This window comes from Bombyx mori, chromosome 15 (genome assembly GCF_030269925.1).
Source record: "Bombyx mori chromosome 15, ASM3026992v2".
NCBI classification, from domain to species: Eukaryota; Metazoa; Arthropoda; class Insecta; order Lepidoptera; family Bombycidae; genus Bombyx; species Bombyx mori.
In genome coordinates this window covers 1,352,932-1,368,978 of record NC_085121.1, presented here as the reverse complement: position 1 = coordinate 1,368,978, position 16,047 = coordinate 1,352,932, and the positions used below count along the sequence as shown (strand labels likewise).

The 16,047-nt window shown below is 38.0% G+C and overlaps 1 protein-coding gene across 6 annotated transcripts in view; it reads left to right on the top strand.

Moving 5' to 3' along the window:
• Positions 1-12,969, top strand: part of LOC101744090 (innexin inx7) — a 37,998-nt gene extending 25,029 nt beyond the window's left edge. For all 6 annotated transcript variants that reach the window (XM_038015991.2, XM_062672384.1, XM_062672383.1 and 3 more), the window contains 5 exons: positions 3,176-3,323; positions 6,883-7,072; positions 7,625-7,775; positions 8,298-8,487; positions 9,358-12,969. In XM_038015991.2, coding sequence (XP_037871919.1) covers positions 3,176-3,323; positions 6,883-7,072; positions 7,625-7,775; positions 8,298-8,487; positions 9,358-9,514 — 836 coding nt within the window. In that variant the 3' untranslated portion in view covers positions 9,515-12,969. The remainder of the gene's footprint in view (positions 1-3,175; positions 3,324-6,882; positions 7,073-7,624; positions 7,776-8,297; positions 8,488-9,357) is intronic.
• Positions 12,970-16,047: the final 3,078 nt, after the last annotated feature.

Below are 16,047 nucleotides of genomic sequence, written 5' to 3'. Positions count from 1 at the left end.
CAGCAATTAGACAATTCAATTAGACAGCACAAATGGGGTGTTCGCTTTTGACGGTTTCATTGTATTTTGCTATTTATCTTTTGTATTAAATCACAAATCTACGATTATTGTGATGAAGTGGGTAACTCGTCGCGAATTTTTTTTTTTTTTTTTTTTTTTTTTTTTTTTTTTTTTTTTATTGCCCTTGTAGGCAGACGAGCATACGGCCCACCTGATGGTGAGTGGTTACCGTCGCCCATGGACTTCAGCAATGCCAGGGGCAGAGCCAAGCCGCTGCCTACCGCTTAATACTCTCCACAAGCCTCGTTTGAAGAAGGACATGTCATAGCGCTCGGGAAACACCGTGGAGGGGAGCTCATTCCATAGCCGGATGGTACGTGGTATTTATGTCAGAAGTTCTGTTAATTTTAATAATTAATTTAATGATAGATAAATCACATAATTCAAGTAATAAAAAAAAGAACACAATATTCCTAACCTAAAAGTCCATGTTATTATCCGCAACATGCTTCGTCAGATTACAGAAATAAAGTTATCAGCAACATGCTTCGTCAAAAAGTACAATACTTACTTTCAGCTGCAAGCGTCGTCATTATTTTAATTGTAACCTAAATTCTGAGTCAGTATTTAATCGACTATAAAATGAAAATTTTATGAAATTGTATGTCTTTTCTAAAGCCCCTTTTTGTATGAGATGGGAGAAGTTCACTCTAGCGTTATAATGATTGTGGTTATATAAGCTCACAGTCCAGTACTAAAATTTTAATAGTAGTTAAAAAACTGAAGAAAAAATAAGCTAATTACTGATAAAAAAAGATTCATCTTTTACCCTGTCGATACTGGCTGGACGGAAAACGAAAGCTGTGAATGCGGATGCCCAGAGCAAACTATACGCCACATTGTCATGGAATGCCCACTAACGAGATTCGCAGGCCAAGTGGAAGATCTCAAAAATGTAACAGAAGAAGCTATCGATTATTTCACAAACTGTAAATTTAAATTATAACCACGCAGTGTAAACGAATGCCATACGACAAATAAATAAATCATAATAGAAGCAAGTTATAAAATTATTGTACTGCCATCGGTACTTGATGCGTGTGCAAATTTTCAAGTTTTCGGACGTCTTAAAGTCGGTGAAAAGCACGTTCAAATATTCCGTTACTTATCAAACAGACATGTGTACGTTCGCACATATCGTACCTTTAGAATTGAAGTGGCTTAATCCAAAATTTATGTTTTTTTTTTAGTAAACGCCATAATGTAATTGAAGAAGTGTAATTTTTACTTTTGATTATAATACTTTAAGCCTTAAAGCTTAATGTATGCGCTTGATTTTAAAGAGACGGAAGGTGTACTTGGACCTTTTCTAACTAAAATTTTATATAAATTTTTAATATTAAAAATTATATTTTATAAGCTGATAGAATACATGTTACATGACATAAGTCGTCGATAGTATACAACTAATTTTCTCAAAAATTTTAGTTAAGCAACTTCAATTCTAAATGTCTAATATGTACGAGTTTCTTTTTTTTTATTGCTTGCATGTGTGGACGACCTCACACCCCACCTGGTGTTAAGTGGTTACTGGAGCCCATAGACATCTACAACGTAAATGCGCCACCCACCTTGAGATATAAGTTCTACGGTCTCAGTATAGTTACAACGGCTGCCCCACCCTTCAAACCGAAACGCATTACTGCTTCATGGCAGAAATAGGCAGGGCGGTGATACCTACCCGTGCGGACTCACAAGAGGACCTACCACCAGTAATTACGCAAATTATAATTTTGCGGGTTTCATTTTTATTACACGATGTTATTCCTTCACCGTGGAAGTCAATAGTGAAAATTTGTTGAGTACGTATTTCATTAGAAAAATTGGTACCCGCCTGCGAGATTCGAGCACCGGTACATCGCTCAGCACGAATGCACCGGACGTCTTATCCGTTAGGCCACGACGACTTCAATAAGTTAAAAATACGTTCATATTAAAACTTACAAGTTATTTGTATATACATGGTTTACAATTTGGATTGTCCCGTTCCATTGACACAGTATTTCAGTTGACAAAGACACGAGAGCTCGATGTGATGTTTTATCTTATCGCTTATAATTCAGGTTAGACTCGGTTAGAGTGTTGTCGACGTATCAAATCGACAGAGCGGCTTCGGGAGATCGTATTAGATAACAATGCGTCAATAACTCGAAGACTTTTATTACATATTTCTTATGATATTTTATTGGAGAAATAGTTGCGCGGTTAGCCGAATGGCAGCATGGTTCAGGATTGAGGTTACAAGAGACTGGGCTATATGATTTCCACTAGTCTATAGTTCTGTGTACCCTGTGAAGTGTTATTCAGCTCTTAATTCTCAGGTCTTCGTTCTCGTCGAACCCGTCCCTTGCGACGAAGGGCTCGACGAGTAAATTAACCCACAGACAGCGCACGAGTTTCTCGCCGGATCTTCTCAGCGGGGCGGGTTTCCGATCCCGTGGTAGATTCTGCGAAGTACTGCTCTTGCTAGGGTTAGTGTTAGCATTGACGTCAGGTTTGAGCCCCTGTTTGAGTAACTGTACTGTGTTCACTCACCAATACTTAGAACTCATATCTCAAGGTATACATATCAATTCATATCTCACCTTGAGATATGAGAGAGATTGATATACTGACATAGATGTATATAGATTGACATAGATGCCTATGGGCTCCGGTAACCACTTAACATCAAACAAATGTTCACTATTGACTTCCACGGTGAAGAAATAAGATCGTGTATTAAAAATGACACCCGCAAAAATTATAATTTGCGTAATTACTGGTGGTAGGACCTCTTGTGAGTCCGCGCGGGTAGGTACCACCACCTTACCTATTTCTGCCGTGAAGCAGTAATGCGTTTCGGTTTGAAGGGTGGGGCAGCTGTTGTAATTATACTGAGACCTTAGAACTTGTATCTCGGGGTGGGGGCGCATTTGCGTTGTGGATGTCTATGGGCTCCAGTAACCACTTAACACCGGGTGGGCTGTGAGTTCGTCCACCCATCTAAGCAATAAAAAAAAAAAACCAGGTGGGTGTGAGCTCGTCCACCCACCTAAGTAATAAAAAATTAAAAAACACGAGAGTATTCGTAAACGATATAAAACCTAAGTGAGTAATATATGCAAATGGGTAGGTGGCAGGATAAAGGCCCTGGTTGACGGACTCCAGTACGCCGGACTGGCGCTCCACGACGACGACATCACCGTCAACGGCACCACAGTACCTTCAAAGAAGACCCTCGAAAACAAACTGGATTCAATTAGGAAAGACATCATATTAAGGTTGGTGGGTTTTTGTATAAATAACTCTCGAAGCATTTTTTAATAATAACGTGGCTATAGTTTTGTTTGAAAAGACTTTTTTTAAAACGAGCATAAATTATTCTTGTTTAAGTTAGTTGATACCTAATTGAGAGTGTAAATACAATCAGTCGAGTCCATTACATCCTCTACGATAACGGCTCTCAGCTTCTTTTACTCAGCTACGCACTAACATAGTCTGCAGATTCGCGATGCCTTACATATTTACATGCAAAATGTCTGATATTAATAAAGCAATTGCATCAGAGATACGAATACTTACCACCGTAGACAAAAAGATCGTATTTTTAAATAGTGTGACACAATTGACAAGGCGCTAGTGACACAAATCAAACCCGCAAAATTATAATTTGCGTAATCACTGGTGGTAGGACCTCTTAGGAGTCCGCACGGGTAGGTACCACCACCCCGCCTATTTCTGCCGTGAAGCAGTAATGCGTTTCGGTTCGAAGGGTGGGGTAGCCGTTATAACTATACCGAGACCTTAGAACTTATATCTCGAGGTGGGTGGCGCATTTATGTTGTAGATGTCTAGGGGCCCAGTAACCACTTAACATCAGGTGGGCTGTGAGCTTGTCCATCCATCTAAACAACAAAAAAAAAAACTTCATTGTGTCGCGACACAGAGCTATAGAGCTGCTTCTCTAGAAAAAAACAGCAGGATGAATGCATTAATATATGAACTGTAATCGTTGAATGAAATTTAATGGATTGACAATGAACACAAATTAATAGACAAAATGAATATAAATCTTGAGGTATCGGCGATTATGATCGTATTATTAGCCCACTGAGTTTCTCGCCGGATCTTCTCAGTGGGTCGCGAATCCGATCCGGTGATAGGTTCTGCGAAGCACTGTTCTTGATAAGGCTAGTTGTTAGCAAATTCTCTCAAGTTGAGCCTGTGAGCTCATTTACCCATCCGCGCGTACGGAATAGCCTCTTAGGCTACCGGCGAATAGGTAGAGGATAAATCGTGTTTTGATCACAGAGCTAGTATTAATTAACAGTTAAATGTGTACAACAAAATGCTAACGAAAAACCATTTGACCTACAAACTTCAAATTATAAATTACAATACGGAAAACTGAATGGTTTTAAATGGCGTCACGCCGGAAATCGTTTTTGGGATGGCCTGCGAATCATCGTGCGAAATCAGTGTGCTTTTAAATTAACTATGCTCATTTTTGTTTCTCTCAATGACGTTCAAAGCAAACTTTAGTTATGTCATGGTAGGTAAACATTACACCTAGATGCTAGAAGTACTATTTACAGAAAAGGGTGGGTGGGACTACAAATAAATGGAAATTAAGTGTACTTACCGCGATTTTTGATCTTGTATTTAGGTAGGTATACCTTGAGACATGAGTTTTAAACCCACGTACCATCCGGCTTTGGAATGAGCTCCCCTCCACGGTATTTCCTGAGCGCTATGACATGACTCTCTTTAAACGAGGCTTTTGGAGAATAGGTATTAAGCGGTGGACAGCGGCTTGGCTCTGTCCCTGGCATTGCTGAAGTCTATGGGCGACGGTAACCACTCAGCATCAGATGAGCCGCATGCTCGTATGCCTACAAGGGCAATAAAAAAAGCTCAGTTCTATAGTACGGTTGTCTTGGCCTTTAATACTGAAAGCATTATTGCTTTGCGGCAGACATTGGGAGGTACCTACCCGTGCGGGCTAACAGTGTGTCCTATCACCAGTAGGTATAGTCTAATTAATCCTAGTGGTAGGTCAGTCTCGTCTAGTTTTTTCCTCTCTGGACGCGCCGGAGTCCGATATAACCCGGTCCATTAATTACCTCCCTCGACCGGGTATCCGAAAAAGAATTCCCTAGCGTTTAAAAAAAATTTCAGTCTAGTTTAGTATAACCTCGAATCACTAACAATAACAACCACCATTAAGAAATTAACACGTCATCTCGGATCCTCCCGATCCACTAACAGTGCTTTTAGGTACTTCAAGCACCGGTCACCGTTCTGGTCGAACCCGTCGCTTGCGACGAAGGGCTCGACGAGTAAACTAACTCTCAGACACAGCCCACTGAGTTTCTCGCCGGATCTTCTCAGTGGGTCGCGTTTCCGATCCGGTGGTAGATTCTGCGAAGCACGGCTCTTGCTAGGGTTCGTGTTAGCATCGTCGCCAGGTTTGCGCCCCGTGAGCTCACCTACTAGCCACGGTTACGCTGGATTAGCCGCTCCAGGCGAACAGCTTAGGTAGGAAAAAAAAAAAAAAATTATTGCAATATTACTGAACCAAAGTTTCGAAAGTGAAAATTGTACTTTATTGTTATGAAAATAACATCGCAGAACATATTTAAAATTCATTTCACTCGTTCTTAAAAGAATTAAAAAAAAAACAATGTGTCATTTACAAATGTTTTGTTTTTTATTCAAATATGACCCGAATTCTGAGATTATTTCAAAGCAGTTTGCCAGAATTGTTGTTTATTTTGAGTATAACAAGCGCTCTACATTGATAACGATTCTTTAAATGTCATGTACAACTGTGGTCATGTGCATACAACAAATAATGTTGGTATATTTCTAGAACTTCACCTGCAGGCCTGTTTAGAAATAATTAATTATATCATTAATAAATACAGCTTTAAAGATATACAATATGCGAACCTCTAGTAAATGCGAAAATATAAACCCAGAAATTTAAATCTAATTAAAACAAAAACAAAAAGTTGTAAATATTCTAGTTCCCTAGTGAGTAGCCATGAGTTCTGGTTTCAAAGGTATTGTGTACAACAGAGTTTATATTTCGACTTCATGACTCAAGATGGGTTTCTTTGTTAGATTTGTACACAGAGAAGCTGGTGGTAAGTGGTAACAGTCGCTCATGGACATAAGCGACTGTTACCACTTACCACTGAAGTCGTCGTGGCCTAAAGGATAAGACGTTCGGTGCATTTGTATGTAGCGATGCACCGGTGTTCGAATCCCGCAGGCGGGTACCAATTTTTCTAATGAAATACGTACTCAACATTGTTCACGATTGACTTCCACGGTGAAGGAATAACATCGTGTAAAAAAAACCAAACCCGCAAAATTATAATTTGCGTAATCACTGGTGGTAGAATCTCTTGGGAGTCCGCACGGGTAGGTACCACCACCTCGCCTAATTCCGCCGTGAAGCAGTAATGCGTTTCGGTTCGAAGGGTGGAGTAGCCGTTGTAGCTATACTGAGATCTTAGAACGTATATCTCGAGGTGGGTGGCGCATTTACGTTGTAGATGTCTATGGGCTCCAGTAACCACTTAACACCAGGTGGGCTGTGAGCTCGTCCATCCATATAAGCAATATAAAAAAAAAGCAATACGAAAAGAGCACAGCCAATTCGCTGTCTATAATGTTAGAGGAATACGTTGTGCGATGTTTATGTATTACAGTAGTTAGTTCCCTTATGGCAAGTGGTCCATGGGCTTGTTAAGCCAAAGTTGAAAAAAAATCGATGGCCATTTTATATTTAATGTTAAGGTTAAAAGATAACCCAAGGTTTTGAATGAAAAGGTTGAAGATATCGAGGACGTGGTCGACTTGGCTCGTCTCCATGGAGGTCGCGAATCTGCTGCACGTCATGTTCCAGGTGTGGGTGATCAACAAGTTCCTAAACGGGGCGTTCATGTCACTAGGCCCCAGAGTACTCGAAACGAAAGACTGGAGCCACATAGTCGATCCGCTGGAGCTTGTGTTTCCGAAGGTGAGCTTATTGTGGACAACAATGAAAGAAAGAAATGTATACCAATTGAATACTATTATTCTATTCTATTAAATTTCATATTTAGTATTTTTTTCTAGTTCTGGAAATTAAGACAGCTTTAGAAATTATACTATACCTGTTATAGTATTTTATTACCCATCTAAATTATATTTTTATTGCTAAAATCGGTGCACGAGCTCATACTCTACCTGGTGTTAAGTGGTCAGCGGGGCAGGCATCAGCTATGTAAATGTTGCCATCCACCCGAAGACATCAGTTCTAAGTCCCAGTTTGTACAATAAAACGGCTGACCCACCCTTCAAACCGAAACGCATTACTGCTTCACGGCAGGAACAGGCAGGGTGGTGGTACCTACCCGTGCGGACTCATAAGACGTCCTACCACCACTAGGTACAGTCTAATACTAGCGGTAATCCAGTCTAGTTTAGTCTAATAGAAAGAACAGCTGCAATGCGACTTGCGACTGATGATGGTGATGTTCGGAAAATTCATTTATTTACGTGCACTTTGGACTTTTTCTGCTTCTAATAGGTAACGAAGTGCATCTTCCACAAGTACGGTCCGAGTGGCTCAATCCAGCAACACGACGCGCTCTGCGTAATGGCCCTCAATATAATCCACGAGAAGATCTACACAGTGCTTTGGTTCTGGCTGCTTTTCCTTTTCATTGTCTCCTTATTGGGTAAGTTGGCTATTGGTGAAGGCGCTGGTTATTGGGCGTACTTTGAGTCCGGGTATAGGACTGTGCTACTAATCTATTTCCACTGCAAAACAATCAGGCGGATTGCCGGTTTCCAATGCTTTTGAGATTTTGACTTAATGATTAGTGTTGACATATATGTATTCGCGACCGTTCACAATTACCCGCTCATTTGTAGACATTAGATGCTGGTCTGTAAAATTAAACGCTCATTCCTGAGCTCAAATGTGTTCAGCCATAAGTTCCAGGTTAACTACAGACCATCCAGTTAGACCCATGATAAGATAACTTAATAGAAGAACAAATTTTTCAAGGGTCGTAAAGAAAATTTAGGACAAAAAGGAATTCTAACAAATAAAAACGTTTAAATTAATATTAGAATTGAATCATCTGAATTGAATATTCAGCGGGGTTGTCAGCAGTAATTTGTTCGACGGACGACTTATAGATCGGCCCTGAATCGTTAATCTGGTTGCACTTCTCAATGAGACACTTCCCCCGCAGCTGTGATATGGCGGGTAATTTCGTTTTTCCTGTACCGCCGGTCGCTGCGGTTCAACGAGATGATGTTCCGTCACGTGAGCAACGCCAAGTTCAACCCGTACAACGTCATCAGGGTGGTCAACGGCTGCGAGTTCGCCGATTGGCTCTTCCTCTATTACCTTGCGAAGAATATGCAAGGCTTTGTATTCCAGTAAGTGCGTTTTCATAAATACTGCCTTTAGACTTTGAGGTATTTGGATGCCCATCCGAATTTCGCGTTTTTGACGTTAGACCAATTTAGTTCGACATTTTTCCGCATTGTTACTGGTGCTAGAACCTCTTGGGAGTCCGCGCGGGTAGGTATCACCACCCTGCCTATTTCTGGCGTGAAGCAGTGATGCGTTTCGGTTTGAAGGGTGGGGCAGCCGTTGTAACTATACTTGAGACCTAAGAACTTATATCTCAAGGAGGGTGGCGCATTTACGTGGTAACCGCTTAACAGCAGGTGGGGCGTGAGGTCGTCCACCAACTTAAGCAATAAAAAAATTAAAAACAGTTAGACCCATTTAGTTCGACATTTTGCCGCATCCTTCAGGTTACACATACACTCGTTAATAACTTTAAGAACACCACCCAGTGTCTAAATTGTAGTGGGCTCTATATTATGACCTACGATCGACAAATGAGGCATTTTGGCTGATGTTGATGAAGGCGATAGTACTGACTATACTCTCTCTATTCCTCTTCATAAGACGGTTCTGTTTATAATTTAGTTTTGAGGATATTCTGGTAGATGAGCTAAATAAATAAAAATAAATATATACTTAACTTCTTCTTCATTCACCTATTTCTTTTTAAGTTCAATGTTCTTGTGACGCGGGGCGAAATTTATCTTCAGTATACATTGTCGATTTTTGTCATAAGAGATTTATTCCTTATGTCAATTTACATACATTCAATCCAACTCCGGCTTCGACAACAGCTACAATTGGTGGTAGCTGTTTTATTAAACTTTCACATTTTTTCAACATTTTTGCTCATTTTGTAGATAAGATAAGATTAGATTTTGTTAATCTTTCAGGGCACTATTTGTGCGATTAGCGGAGGAGTTGGAGAAAAGAGAACTGCCTTACGATGACCAAGGCACGGAGGAGAAGGGAGCTGAACCAATATTAGTCGGAAAAGTAGATATTGACGACGAAACTATGCCGTTAAAAAGAGATAAGAAATCATCGTGATGAAATTACGGAGGACGGAAGTAATATGGATATTCCTATTATATATTACCACCAACGCTACTATTCTTATTCCAAAATACTTATACAGCGACATTTGGCCAGTGTTATTTTTACTTTACATTGGACTTCGTCTGGCTTCGAACACAAAACTGTTCTAGGTTTCGGTATTCAAATCCTTTTAGGTCAGCGAATGATGGTAGAACTAAAGAAATAACTCGTTTCAATATCTACACAATTACCCTCCATTATGTCTGCCGTGAAACAGAGTAGAGTGGTAAAACAGCAAATGCAAATCAAGCAATCACCGGTTTAATTTAAAAAAATTAATCACTTCTCGAATCTTCGTTCACGGCGCGACATTTGAAAACAATTTCGTTTTAAAATGAACAAACACATCAAACATTCTAGTTATTACTTAGTCATTATATCATTTCGTACAAATAATCATTAGTTGAATACAAATATTCGATTACGAAATTCACTTGAAGTGGTTTTGTGATTCTTGACAATTATCAGACAAGTTGCTGCTTGAATCGCTATGACATTATGATGTAACGCTAAATGACGTCACTGATCACTTGTTAGGATCACGTTAATGATACATTCAATAAATTTAAATATAAATAATTGAAACTACTTATATGTTTTATTCGCGCATTTGTTATTTCATTTGCATTAATGTAATGTGTGAAATAGACACAATACGTTTTCCACATTTTTTACAGTTTAATAATATGTAAACTGGTTACCCAGTGATTGAAATTGGACCGCAATTCAGTGTTCCAAACATTTACCAACGCAAGAACTGCATTATATTATATACCTATATTTGGAACATTTAACATCAATATTTTTATCTTTCTGCGCTCTTCTTTGTTATTATATAAACTTTAAATATGCCAAGTCATGTTATCGAAATGTCATATCGAAGATACAATAAAATTATATTGAGTTATTTAGTTTCGTAACATTCGCTCGATTAACATCAGAAATAAGCCGGATGGTAACTGCGAACCCGTCGAAATCAGAATACGTAAAAACTATTTTATCGGCATTAAGATTTTATCTAGTACTAAAAAGTTAATGTGACTCGGCAAATCTGTTTAATTACCCGAAATGTACTATCTTTTAAAATTTACTGTCAATAAGTATACTGTTAGTAAGTATATACTGTCAATAAGTATACTGTTAGTAACTATATACCGTCAATAATCTGTACTATCCTTTAAAATTTACTGTCAATAAGTAAACTGTTAGTAAGTATATACTGTCAATAAGTATACTGTTAGTAACTATATACCGTCAATAATCTGTACTATCCTTTAAAATTTACTGTCAATAAGTATACTGTTAGTAAGTATATACTGTCAATAAGTATACTGTTAGTAACTATATACCGTCAATAATCTGTACTATCCTTTAAAATTTACTGTCAATAAGTAAACTGTTAGTAAGTATATACTGTCAATAATCTGTACTATCTTTTAAAATTTACTGTCAATAAGTATACTGTTAGTAAGTATATACTGTCAATAATCTGTACTATCTTTTAAAATTTACTGTCAATAAGATAATGGTTTCCGAGAAAAATGGTAGTGATTCACAAAAGCAAATTTTAATTTCGTATTTCCTCATCGCTTAAAAGCGTATCTAAAAAGAAATGGAAACAGAACTCAATTAAATCTGGACGGTTTTAAATTTTAAATTGCTTTATTTCAAATCATTAATTAGCGAACTCGTTCTATTGTAATTCAAGAGAAAGAATCTAAAATGAAAACAGAATGCACAAAAAATACATGTACATTTATAGACATTTGCTCATTCCAAATTGTTAATGCTATTATAATTCTTATCGAGCCGCATTAAATACATATAACAATTAGACTAATTATTAAGTAAATAAAACGTCGGTGGATCAGAAAAGGGCAAGCGAAGTATAAGCCGGCCAACTTTAAGTGTCCATGTAGTTAGTTTAAGTTGACTTATGGATGGTACGTAAATGAGTTTATTACTTGCGACTTTACGCTAAATTAATTATTATAGAGGTATTTTGACCGGAGATTTCACAATTTGACCACTTATTATTAACTCGCATTCTTATCTGTTCGGGTGGAATCTTGTAATTTTAATTATTTATTTTCCTACCAATGCTGATAGCCTTGCGAGGCTATTTCAGCTTCTCCTTGACGTGTAGGTGAGCTCACGGGCCTCAAACCGGAGTGGTGCTAACACTGACCCTAGCAAGTGCAGTGCCTCGCAGAATCTACCACCGGATCGTAAACGCGACCCACTGAGAACATCCGGCGAGAAAATTAGTGGGCTATGTCTATGGGCAAAATTTTAATAAGTTTTAGACGTAACTCTCGAACTAAAATATTTGGACATGTCTTAAAATAGGAATGCATCTCTGCAAAAGCCGTCAGAGAAAAAATGTCATACGTTTATAATTCGTTTTAAAATTTTATAAACATTACCTTTTTTGATGAGATATATTGTCCTGTGGTCTATTCATGATGAGTTATCAGAGCTTTATAGCACCTAGACGAATTCCATAAAGTCCGGTTTATAAAGTCTTCGACTATTTTAACATTTCCTTATAAAGTTCTGATAGTTCATTCTAAATAGGACCAAACTTGTGTATGTTTAGTCTTAAGATGCAGCTGGTAATTCTACATTGCATCTTTTATTTTTCTATTACTACTTTCCATTTAACTATTAGGTACACTACGTTTATTATGGCTGTAAGAGATTAGTATTTTAATTGTTAATCAAAGTATTTTTATTATATTTCGTTTTTTTTTAAATTTTAATATAATTTAGAATATTATACATATTAATATCGATTGCACGTTGAAGTGGCGTTCGGAAAAATTCTGAACGTCGGCAGGCTCCCTTTGGACGCTTGAAAACTCCCGGAAATTTTACCGAACATTTGCTTCCTTGTGACAGTCGCGTTAAAGACGAATAGAAATACTGGCTGGATCGGTACAAACATATGAGGCTGTCAGCGCAAAAGTGGTAAAACCCACATTTTTTTATATTCAAGGTATAACATGAATATATGAATTTATTTCAAATATACTAAATTTTGGTGCAAAATCGGCCTATCCATAGTTTCACCCATAGATAACAGATGGCTTTGTAAAAATTATTTTTGCGAGTATTGTTTTTTTGCCAATCAAATTGAAATTCATGAAAACTTAAACCTCATTGCTCCATACTTAGTATAGTAAGATTAGGCCACTTTTGCGCTGACGGCCTCATATAGCGTGCGTCCGGGCCATGACATAAACACCCCGTGACGAATGTATTGCTCAAATGACGAGATTTATTAAATTTTATTGAATAATTTCTAGTTAAGTTTGTTTAAAATTATAAGGTTGTCTAGTCCTTGTGTATTTTTACTTAATGTGATTTAATTCTAATTGCGAATAAAGTGCATGATTGTTTTGATATCATACGATTTTTATTTCTAACGTATCTTTGCCGCAGCGCGCTCTGGCATGCTAGTGTCTAGAACGAACTTGTTTTGTTAAACTTGTTTGCATACTAAGTATTATCAGAACTTAACAAAAACCATGTCAGAAACTGTCCAAGAAATCTCACTTTTTTTCCCTACCTACGCTGATAGCTTTGAGAGACTATTTTAGCTTCACCCTAACATGTAGATTGTAACACGGGGCTCAAACCGGAAGTGTTGCTAACACTAGCCTTAGCAAGAGTAGTGCTTCGCAGAATCTACCACCGGATCGGAAACGCGACCCACTGAGAAGATCCGGCGAAAAACTCAGTGGGCTGTGTCTGTGGGTTAAAATCTCACCGTGAACAACAAAATTTCAGCTTACAATTTACATACATAAAAAGAGTAACTAAAAGACATGTATTATCGTAAACTTATACATATTTAGTAAGTTGAGATATTTATTTGTAATCGATTATTATTACTGCTTCAGTACAAGTGCAGGTTGCTTTTTACTCTTTATCAGGGTAGTGAGGCAGTCGGCCAATATAAAAACATTGCTCCAATTTATTATTACAATTAAAATGTTACGTTAGCTATGTCGGTTCGTCTCGTGAGAAAGCGCATTCGTCACTCGCCTTCTCGTTATATTACGCTCACACGAAATAAAAAACACAAGACTAAGTATGCGTCACATCACTCAAAGAATATTGTGCTCCGTTTAAGATAATATAGTATTTGTAGTATACGCATTATCATACCTTATAGGAAATTGAATGATTTTAGAAATTATTTAAATTCGTACGATGATTCATAACGAGACAGCGTAATTAATGATTATTTCACTGATTATGCTTGCAACGACGAGTCAGACAAAACGTAGGTATGAGAAATAAACAAGGACGTGCCCCTTCTAAATGTTGTTTGTTCTATTCAATATTTAATCGGAACCTTGTCTCTCGAATGATTACAACAAGCAGTAGTGATGTGCGGAAGACAATGTGTAAACATTTTTGGTTTTTTAATCAGTTAGCACGCTCCAAAAGATACTTGTAATTTTAGAGGCAGAAATCTTATCGACTATAGCGATGTATGCATTATTAGCGATTTTTTCCCCTAACTATTCGCTGGTAGCTTAGGGTGCTATTCCAACTACGCTTCTGACCGGTAGGTGAGCTCACGGGCTAAGCCTGGGAGAATTTGCTAACACTAGCTGTAGCAAGAGCTGTGCTTCGCAGAATCTACCACCGGATCGGAAACGCGACCCACCGAGAAGATCCGGCGAGAAAGTCTGGGCTGTGTCTACTCTATAGGTGGTTGTCTGAAGGGCAGAATAACCACCATATCATACACGACCTCATATTGTATCTCCATACCCGATCCTGTGGACCGAATGGTAAACAGTCGACGTCGCCCTAAACACGTCATTACGGATCTTACCGATCCATTAGCGGTGCTTTTAGTTACCACAAGCACCGGTCACCGTCCTCGCCGAACCCGTCGCATGCGACAAAGGGCTCGACGAGTAAATTAACCATAGACACAGCCCACTGAGTTTCTCGCAGGATCTTTTCAGTGGGTCGCGTTTCCGATCCTGTGGTCTGCTGCACTACTCTTGCTAGGGCCAGTGTTAGCAACTCATCCGGTTTGAGCCCCGTGAGCTCACCTACACGTCAAGGAGAAGCTGAAATAGCCTCTCAAGGCTATTTCATAGGTAGGAAAAAAAATATATCTTTAGGTGCTCTAGGGTTGCGATATTTAACCTGTAACCGCTTCACGCCAGGCGTACAAACCGCTAGTCGCAAAGATCGCTGTTACATTACTGTTTACAAGCGGCGTGAACAAGTCGATGGTTGTAGTGATGTATTTTATATGAAAAAGCTCCCTCCTGAAGCGAGTTCTTATGATAAATATGCTGTTCAGTTAGCTTTCCCCATGAGACACTCGCAGTACAGCGCACAGAGATTGTTGACCTGACCGTACACTTCGGGATCTAGATGGATAAGTATATCTTTAAAAAAAAAAACCTAAACTGTTTGTTCGTATTTAATAAAAACTAACAATAACTAAGCCTTAATTATTATTGTCATATTACCGTTACTAAAACATGTGTTTCTTTGCCAGTCTATTGTCAGGGTCAATTCCTGTTACACATAACGCTAATTTGTTCTTGGATTTCATTATTATGATCTCAGGTCAAAGTATTTCATAGCGGTTGAAAAAATAATAAATAGAACATCGAGAATCAAGAACAGCAAGGTCACAAAGTGTATCTCGTTAACGCTTGTGATGCGGGAATACGTCATCAAATAGTAGTGCTTAGCTGTGCTTTATAAGTATACCCTTTATAAATATACTCTGTTCGAATATTGTATATTTCCACAAGTGAATGTAAGCTTTGCCGACGACTTGAGGGAGTCTGTGAAATGTAGGCGTCGTAGGCCCGATCGTTCTGACAGAGCCTGGAGAGGTCTAGGTCTAGCTGTGCAATAGCTACAATCATTATGTAGTTAAAGTATTATTTGAAATTACGCATTTAAAGATTAATTGATATATTGCTAATTATATACACTAATACATAGGTATGTATGAAATACAATACTACACATACTGATTGTACGTACTATTGTAAGAATCAGTTACTTGTATAATGTAAATCATACCGAATGTAAGGAATATTGCCAGCCATTTAATTATTTTTCCACCTAGATTAATTCATAATAAGTAAATGGCTTTGAGCAATTTGGGAAATGTCAATAGGAAATTTGATCTCGAGGCTATGAGTCATATAAATCGAATTATTAATTTAAATGGAATGTGTGTTTCTGCAATAAATCTTTGTCAATGTCATTAGATGCCTAAATAAGACACACATTTTCGAAGTGCTTATTACTGATTTTATCAGTGAAATTTAATTCGATACTGGATACACGATGTGCATTTAAATTAGTTGTTGGAGGTTTTATGACAACGAATACTTCGTATTAAATTAATAATCTGCTAGAATATGATGCTGTCATAAACATTATGATCTTGTCATCTATTTATTTAATCATATTTTGATTTTACGCTA